At 40.8% G+C, this 8,145-nt stretch overlaps 2 protein-coding genes across 3 annotated transcripts; one reads left to right on the top strand and one right to left on the bottom strand.

Moving 5' to 3' along the window:
- Positions 1–355: 355 nt before the first annotated feature.
- On the top strand, positions 356–3,851 carry cd9r (CD9 molecule related). Of its 2 annotated transcripts, none has more exons than XM_085934364.1 (9): positions 356–444; positions 629–717; positions 1,057–1,162; positions 1,315–1,412; positions 1,885–1,959; positions 2,047–2,148; positions 2,376–2,471; positions 2,561–2,644; positions 3,195–3,851. In XM_085934364.1, the coding sequence occupies exons 2-9, from the start codon at positions 652–654 to the stop codon at positions 3,282–3,284; spliced, it is 717 nt and encodes a 238-aa protein (XP_085790490.1). In that variant the 5' UTR covers positions 356–444; positions 629–651; the 3' UTR covers positions 3,285–3,851. The 2 variants fall into 2 exon arrangements, with proteins under 2 accessions (XP_085790490.1, XP_085790489.1); XM_085934363.1 differs by having other exon boundaries at positions 2,854–3,851.
- Positions 3,059–7,015, bottom strand: LOC147044576 (uncharacterized). The gene is made up of 7 exons (XM_085934362.1): positions 6,458–7,015; positions 6,200–6,346; positions 6,012–6,130; positions 5,766–5,928; positions 5,577–5,695; positions 4,547–5,486; positions 3,059–4,319 (listed from the first exon to the last, which is right to left on the bottom strand). Exons 1-7 carry the CDS (start codon positions 6,951–6,953, stop codon positions 4,174–4,176), a joined length of 2,130 nt encoding a protein of 709 aa, XP_085790488.1. The 5' UTR covers positions 6,954–7,015; the 3' UTR covers positions 3,059–4,173.
- Between the last annotated feature and the right edge of the window lie 1,130 nt (positions 7,016–8,145).

Raw genomic sequence — 8,145 nt, 5'->3', positions numbered from 1 at the left:
AAATGAAGTATTTATTAACAATATTTTTTGGGGTTTGTTTTAACATCAGTTCTCCTAAAGTACAATTTTTAAAAATGAATCCAAAGACAATATCTTCCTTTCAAAAGGGACAGAATGACTCATTCTGGGTGACAACCATTCCTGAAAGTCGTTCCAGTAAACTGCGTACATTCTGTTAAAAAAAAAAAAAAAGATTGGCAACATCTTGTTCTTAGAAAAAAACAACCGAAAGACAAAGTTTCCTTAAGTTTCGTTTCTGCCGTTGGCCCCGCCCCTTGCACATCCGCCGCTCAATCTATTGGTTATGCTGTGTGTCAGTCCCAGTCGCTCAGCCAATCACATCATTGCTCACATTCTTAAAAGGTGGAGTTCGTCTCATCGTTCGTCAGTGGAATTTTAATTCCGAGACGATCTCTGCAGTCGCACGCCATCCTACTCACACAGGTACTTGAAGGAAACACGAATGATATTAGAATTATCAGACGATGCGCGATAAATATGGAAAGTCTACCTATTTGGTGCTTAGAAGTGTTTTTAACTTTACATATGCCATGTGGGTTTTTTTTGGGCGCGTTGTAAGCATGCGTACATGTTTTATAAATGACAATAACTGTGGTTTACTCTGCAGACTTTCCACATTGTGAATTAAGCATGGCTTTGGACGGATGTGCTATTGTGAGCAAATTTATCCTCATCCTCTTCAACATTATCTTTGCGGTAAGTTTGGACTATGAACATGATGATTCATCGCTGGATAAGTAATCTGGCCTGGGAAAAATGGGAGTGTAAGAGGGAATTGACAAAGGCTGATCAACTGAGTCGGCGCCACTGCTTAGTTTCGTTTCCTCGAATAAGCAACTCATGCCGTTATCAAGAACCCCCCCCTCCCACTAAGAGACATAATAGCACGCAAGAAAGTTACATGTTCCTCAATTTGAAGTGTTAAACAGGAAGCAAAAGTACTCGAAACATTTAGTAAGAGTAAATGTAAATATAAGTATCAAAGAGAGAGGATGAAAGCATTGATTCAAAAGCTTGCTGCTTTTTACTTTGCAGATCCTGGGCTTTGTCTTGTTGGGCCTGGGCCTGTGGCTGAGGTTCAGCAACAGCACCAGAACAATATTTGAAATAGATGGCCTAAACTCCAGCACATTTGTTTGCGGTGAGTTTGTTTTTTTGTCCTTTCTTCTTTTTAGGGCTGCGAGGCGCTCCGAAAATATTATTAGAGACCTGTCCCGACTCGAGGACATTTTAAAGTTTTGATTCGATTCAATGGAATTCATTTTATCATCTTTTTTTTTTTTTTTTTTAAAGGTGTGATAATACTGATCGTGCTCGGCGCAGTCATGCTGATCTTGGTTACGATTGGAGACTACGGGGCCTGCTGTGAGAATAAATGTGCTCTCCAATTGGTGAGATGCTTAAAAAGAAACCTAATATGGAAAAGTTGGAAACACCGCCTTGTTTGTTCTAGATCCTCTCATCCCACAAATTCATTTGTGTGCATTAAAACAGTCACTATTGTTGCTAACAGCTCACAAAACACCAACATTCACCATCTCAAGAAATTTAAATGACATTTTAAAGGTGCTTTAACCTTCTGAAAATGATTTTCCTATGCGTATGACAAAACACATTGAAGTGACATCTTGAGAGAATGTGGAAGAAAAGCCCCAGCACCACATGTTAGAACAAGTTACCCAATTTTATCTGCAAAGAACAAAACTTACTTTCATCTGAGCAACTCAGGTTGAACGTCATCTGCCTGGCACTCCCGATTGTTTGTTTCGGATGTTTCCTGCCCTTGTGAAATCAGCGTACATTGTTATCACGTAAGCCATCCTCAGCAGACACTCACCATGAAATCTCAACTTTCTCTTTCAGTCCTCTGTTCTCTTGTCCATCATGGCGATTGCATTGGTTTGTGTCGGAGTGGTTGCTTACGCCAATAGGCAAGAGGTAACCCGGGAACCAAAACGTCAAAAAGAAATTGGGTATTATGGTCAAGTTTTGCAAAAAAGCAAACATTTCCCTTGTGATTTGAAGGTTGGGATGAAGGCTGCGGAGTTCTACAGTAGTCTCTACGTTATGTTTGGAGCCAGCGGAGACCCTGGCATCGGCGTCACATTACTTTTCGTTCACAAGATGGTGAGAACGAATTCTCCGCTTATTTTCTGTACGGTTTGTAATTTGTAATTATTCGTAATACGAATAAACTTTGCAAGTTTCCCAATTTGAATTGACCAAGTACAACTGTCACAAAAAACTCATTCACTGCCAGTGACGACTATACACGTCAAAGATCCGAGAAAATATCTGAAATAATCTGTCCGTGATGATAATCAGCTTTAACTTCTTCCTCCACCATTGTGTAGCTTCATTGCTGCGGTGTGACAGGAGTCACCTTGTTGGAGGTTGTAAAAGAGACCTGCCCTCAGCCTCAAGGCTTCTTCGAGCACATCGCCATGTCTGTAAGTTGCCCACTTCAGAGATTTTGGAGATCATGATTGGCCAAAATCTTTTTGTCTAGATGTGTTTAGTTTCTGCTGTTTGCTTTCAGACATGTCCTGGGGTTATCACTGATTTCTTCAACAATAGCGCACCATTGGTGATGGCCATCTTCATTGGAACAGGAGCTCTTGTGGTAAGCAAAAAAAATCATAATTCTAAATACTCAATCAATGTTACTATTTCAATACATCATGTAGGTTAATGTTATGAAAACAAATCCCCTTTTGAAAACTGTGACAAACATGATGGATCTCAGTCACGTTGAAAGTTCTAATTGTGTCCCCGTTCCTTTCTTTCAATCACAATTTCACGCCTCTCCATCCATCCATCCCCCTTCCAAAGTTCATTGCTCTAATATGCAGCAGCATCCTCAAAGCCAAGCTGAATGTGTCAAGCTCTTCATCTCCTCAGTATATCATCTTGACCAACGCGTCTCCATCCCTGCCTAACTTGTCCCAGCATCAACTTGACCCTGACCTAGACCCAATCGTTTTCCCTCCTCTCACATTGGCCAACACTACTATGGTCCAGACTTAGTCTACTCCCATTCTTTTTTTTTTAAACCTAATTCCATAATTCAAACGTCATCACACACTTAGAATTTTTGGCTCTCACCATAACACTCACCGCTTCTTTCACTCTAGCTTGAATTTCTCCCTCTACTTTCTGTGTCTGCATGATAGATGACTGCCCTGGTGTGCACCATTATCCTCTTGAAACAGATCAAGAGAAACCTATTGGCCAGCGCTGCCCACTTCTCTGCTGTTTATTAGGTGGTGGGATTCCTCTTTCATTCCGAACCTAATTTCAAAATGTCAACGCCACGTGTGCTCTTCTATAGGATTCAATATTAGATGCAAGTGCTTGGTTTGAATAATCATTTATTGTGTTATGGGATTTACATTTTGGGTAACACGGGGAAGCTAACAGTTGAAACAATGTTTATCTAAATACGGTATGGAAAATGTCAAATTTAATTTTTGAAAGAAAATTACTGTAGCACGATAGCCATTTTTTTTTTTGACATTTTAGTTTATAAACAAGTATGTAACTTTAATAATTGTGTCACACTGAACATTATTCTGTCAAATTTTCTAAGGCTTTTATCGTAGTTTGTACACTTATTTTATTTGTGTAAACTGCAATTTTTTTGGTACAAACTAAAATTGTTGGGATTTGGTGAAGGTCAAATTTACTTACTAGCGACATTTCTGTTACATTTTCTTGCTGCTGTTCAATGCCTTTGAATGTTTTTGTTTTAGAAACTTCGTTTTGCACTATATTGTAGAGACCTTGTTTATCTTAATAAAAATAAACAGTTTGTAATACAATGGGGATAACTTTTGCATCTTTATTGCTGTAAGAAGAAAGAAACAGCTGTGAACTTTCACTGGCAGGGCAATGTCTTATACAAAGAAAAGATGAACGTTTCCGTTTCACCAAAATGAAATTTTTTTGAATGCACATCAAAGGATTAAATTGCACATTTCTGCCTACTATGAATTCAAATCACTTTGTTAATATTTCATTTGTTGTCAAGGCATAAGAAACATGAATGAAAAGTGCGTAACAATAACTTGACTCCATATGACAAAAGTTTATATTTGAGTGTATTGTGAAACGTTAAAATGTCTTAATGTCGGCCTTACGTGCTTTCTTGCATCAGTCGTCCGGGACCACCATGTAAATGTCAGGGTCAGAGTTTGTCACCTGCAGTGAGCAGGAAACATTGACCTCCGAGGACTGGGGGGGTGGGAGCTCCAAAGAGTTGGGTATCAAAAGGAAAAATCGAGATCCTAATCCAGAGTCTACAAAGACACATTTAATTAAAGTCAGATAATAAATGAAAAATAAAATCAGCTAGTACAAATTCACATTTAAGGTACTTGAAGACTCAAGAGTATTCCGCCCTCTAGTGGAGATCTGGCAAAATGTCTACAGTTTACCAAAATATGCTTGTACATTTGAATACAAACAAAATCGTTTTGTAAAACAAACTCTCTACAAGACACAACCACTGGAAATACTGTCTTACCCGTCATTTTATCAAGCTCGTCCTCTTCATCGTCACCACGCTCCAAAACTTCATATGGATGTACCTGACCCAAAAAACTAGCAAGGATGTATAGAGGCCAAGATTGCGATAAGACACTTTCAGAGTTGATGCGGTGAAGGTTAGGATAAGCATTGACCTCTTGAACGTCATCCATCTCTGTTTTTTGAAAATCAGAATGTTTAGGTGGGTGCTGAGAAAGTGGGTCAACAGGTTTGTTAAGGGGCGGAGCCACAGGATACGTTCGATAGTAGTCATAAGCGTAGGAGGGGAATACATGAGGGGCAGGAAAGAACGATTGCTCAAAATAAGTAGCCATAGGAGGACCGTCTGATTCGAGAAGGTCATCAAATTTCCCATTTTTATCTGGTTCCCTAAAAGAAGGATCCGAGTCCTGGGCTGGAATATATGGAAAAGGGGAATAATAGTAATATGGATTATATTGTGGGGATTGAAATGATGCTGCCTTATCTTCAGATTGTTGATTTTGGCGGAAAAATTCAGCAAATATGTTAGAGTATTTTGGCGACAGGTCCATCGGAGCCAGAAGGCCCGGATCAGACTGAGGGATTTTAGGGTGATGGTTGCTTGGAGGTTGGGAAGTGGCATCTTCAACCGGGGAGCCAGCAGTAACAGGCTGTTCGGACACTCCACGCAAATACGAAATTTCGTCATCTGTTGATCCGGGTGAGGTTGGAGTAGTGATGGGGGGTTCAGGAGGTGAAGATTTGACAGCAGAAGATGTCGCTTGGGGGGTAGCGGTGGGAATTCTGTGCTGATATGTTGGGTGAGGGTAGTAAGGGGGTGCCAGGTAAAAAGGTGGAGCCCATCTGAGAGACTTTCCAGTCTCTTCAGGAAAGAGAGGGCAGGTCAAAATAAATGTACCCTCGTCAATCTGTAGATGAAGTGTGTGTTTTCCATCCTGATGGGAAAAAAAAAGCTAATTAATTGAGATGACTTCATTTTTTTTATCATTGTAGAATTATCAAAACAAAAAAAAATATCAGCTCACCTCTACCGTGATACCGCATGTTATGAACGGAGCAGCTATTAATATTTCCGTATCTCGTCTGTCCAAAGTGTAACCACACTGCCGAGCCAACAATAACACCGGAGTCCATTCTCCACGAACTGCAGAACAATTAAACCGCCGAGTTTATAGACAAGTCAAATATTACATTTACGTTGCTTACCGACTTACCGTTGACCTTTACGTCTTGCGCGGAGGGAAGCCTGACATTCATCCCACGAGGGGAACAACAGACCGATGAAGGCCTCATGTCGGGAGGCTTGACGACAGAGAGAGGACATGACATCTTGACCGGAGTCCCCCTCCATTGCAGAGGCAACACATAACTGCCCCCCTAGTCAATGCATATCATTCATTATGTTTGTCAGGGCATTGAAGATGATCATAAAAAATACAGATATAAAAAAAATCTCTCACCTGCAATATGACATGACATGCATTGTATTGGACTATTAATCTGAGCTCTGTCCACGTGGTCTCCACAGAGTAGCCGCATTGAGTTGGCAGATGGGAGAGGCGAAGAGATGATTCATTCTCTGATTTGAAAAAAATAAATAAAATGAAATCACCAGAAATGTACAAGTTTGTGTATACAATGGGCACACCTCGGTCAAGCAGGAGGTGTAACGCTCGTCTCCTTCTGACAGTTAAGGTCATGGCGTCGTCTCCACAATCCACCTCAGGCTGAAGCTTCCGCCAGATCTCCTCGGAGCCACTTAGCCGCTGACCTGGCATCTTCACTTTTCTTTTTTCTTGTAACATAGTAAAGATAAAGAAAAATATCACGCTGTGAGTCAAGCGCTTGTTAGTTTCAGAAAATCAAATTAGAATCGAGTTTTTAAAAAAAAAAAACTATTCCATACCTTTAACATCTGAATGAGACTGACGGTCCACATGATGTCGAGGAATGTTTGCTTCAAGTTGACCGGGGATGAAGAACTTCCCATAGACCACGTGCTGGATTTGACCCGAGTTGCAGTCGTCAAGAACACCAATCTCCTCCCTTCCCGTTTCCGAAGAACTTTGACTCCTCGTCGGGCCATTTTTTTTAGCGTTGTTCGTTACTTCTGTAGATGTTGTAGAGAATTCTATTTGCCTTTCCGAAGGTAATTGTTGTCGCTGAGCGTCTTCTTGACTGAAATAATTGTTTAGACTATTTGTCGTCGCTCTGTTATCCTTATCGATTGGAGGTATCGGATTTAAATTGGGGTGGGAGTAATAAGAGATAGGTTTGCAAATTACATGGGGGAGAGAAAATGTTAAGATGGTGGAAATAAAGAGGGCAGCGATGCGACAATATACTTTGGGTTTCAAATACATTGCCAGCTTTAGTTTTTTTTTGTCTGTGTGACAAAACATTGGGGATCATGTGACTTGAGGGAATGCCTTTTATGATTTCTTGGCAGCACACCTGTTTGCTAATTGGGCCTTAATTGACCATTGACCAAATTTGCATATTTTTGTAAAACTTCTATTGTTGAATTTTTTTTCTTCTCCAAACAGATTTCTGCTCCACATTTTAGTAACATACTGAAAATGACAGGAATGAATATTTATTCTGCTAGTCGACATTTTTCAATTTGTGCCCCTTAAATTCCCACTGTGTTCCTTGTAAACAAACTTTGTGTAATCCCTGAGAGGTGCACATTTTTTGGGTGAGGTAATGCTCCCTTCCGTCCACTAGAGGACGCACTGCTGCATTCTATACATCCATTTAGCAGTGTTGTTGAGTATGTGGTTGCTATGACACACCAGGGATTCAAATCCCATTGACCATGAGGTGGAAATGATAAGTGTACTGAGTTGAACTTGATAAGATCATTATTCTCCACTATCTGACAATTCAACACAAGCAAGCCTCGATCAGGCAGTTGTCATTATGAAATCAAGATGGCTCCAGTGTGTCATTGTTATTATGACAGTTAATTGGGAGCGAGAGCGACAAGTTACAACCGTACTTTTTGACGAGAACGAGATCTGAAGACTGTGTGTGTTGAGTGTGTGTGTGTGTTTGTTGCGGGAAGGTGGGGGGGGTTGATCAGTCGACTATGGGTGCGGCACTTGGATGACTCACATTTTAGAGTTGCCTAGCTACGGCTTGAAGTTGTTTTCATTCGAACTGAAGTGAGAATACAGTGTGCATGTCTGCATTTCATTGAGGGGGGGAGAGCAAGAAAAACAGAGAGAGCAAGAGAGAGAGAGAAAGAGAGAGACTTTGTGGGCACAGCCTAAACACAGGGGTGGCTCTCAGCCGGAAACAGGCGGAGCAGAAATGTTCCCAAAAAAGGACTCAAATCACGTGAGGAGAAACTGGAGTTGAATGTTATGCCGACACAGAAAAAAAACCAAAAACGCAGCAGTGGGGGTGAGGTATCGTGAAGCTTGGTTGAAAAACCACTGGCCGGTAACCATGGAAACGGGTCAGCCTGGGCAAATGTGTATTTTTTTTTTGAACTGACTGTAAACAGCGGTTTGGACGCCTCACATTTGCCCTAGAAAAACACAAGGCCCTCATGTCAGCTCTACAATTAGTCTGTTGTTTTGAATAGAT

The sequence above is a fragment of the Syngnathus leptorhynchus genome, chromosome 16 (genome assembly GCF_054491065.1).
Source record: "Syngnathus leptorhynchus isolate UIUO chromosome 16, UIUO_Slep, whole genome shotgun sequence".
Taxonomy (NCBI): domain Eukaryota; kingdom Metazoa; phylum Chordata; class Actinopteri; order Syngnathiformes; family Syngnathidae; genus Syngnathus; species Syngnathus leptorhynchus.
The sequence above is the reverse complement of the archived record's forward strand: the minus strand, read 5'-3'. Positions and strand labels throughout refer to the sequence as shown.

What these genes read in the sequence shown, in the direction of transcription:
- LOC147044576 (XM_085934362.1), bottom strand. Translation starts at nt 6,953, where the DNA reads ATGTTTTGTCACACAGACAAAAAAAAACTAAAGCTGGCAATGTATTTG. An exon ending in CATGTCATGTCATATTGCAG is followed by an intron (nt 5,929 to 6,011) that starts GTGAGAGATTTT and finishes TGCATTGACTAG; the next exon opens with GGGGGCAGTTATGTGTTGCC. An exon ending in GCAAGACGTAAAGGTCAACG is followed by an intron (nt 5,696 to 5,765) that starts GTAAGTCGGTAA and finishes ATTGTTCTGCAG; the next exon opens with TTCGTGGAGAATGGACTCCG.
- cd9r (XM_085934363.1), top strand. Translation starts at nt 652, where the DNA reads ATGGCTTTGGACGGATGTGCTATTGTGAGCAAATTTATCCTCATCCTC. An exon ending in ATAAATGTGCTCTCCAATTG is followed by an intron (nt 1,413 to 1,884) that starts GTGAGATGCTTA and finishes TTTCTCTTTCAG; the next exon opens with TCCTCTGTTCTCTTGTCCAT. An exon ending in TACTTTTCGTTCACAAGATG is followed by an intron (nt 2,149 to 2,375) that starts GTGAGAACGAAT and finishes ACCATTGTGTAG; the next exon opens with CTTCATTGCTGCGGTGTGAC.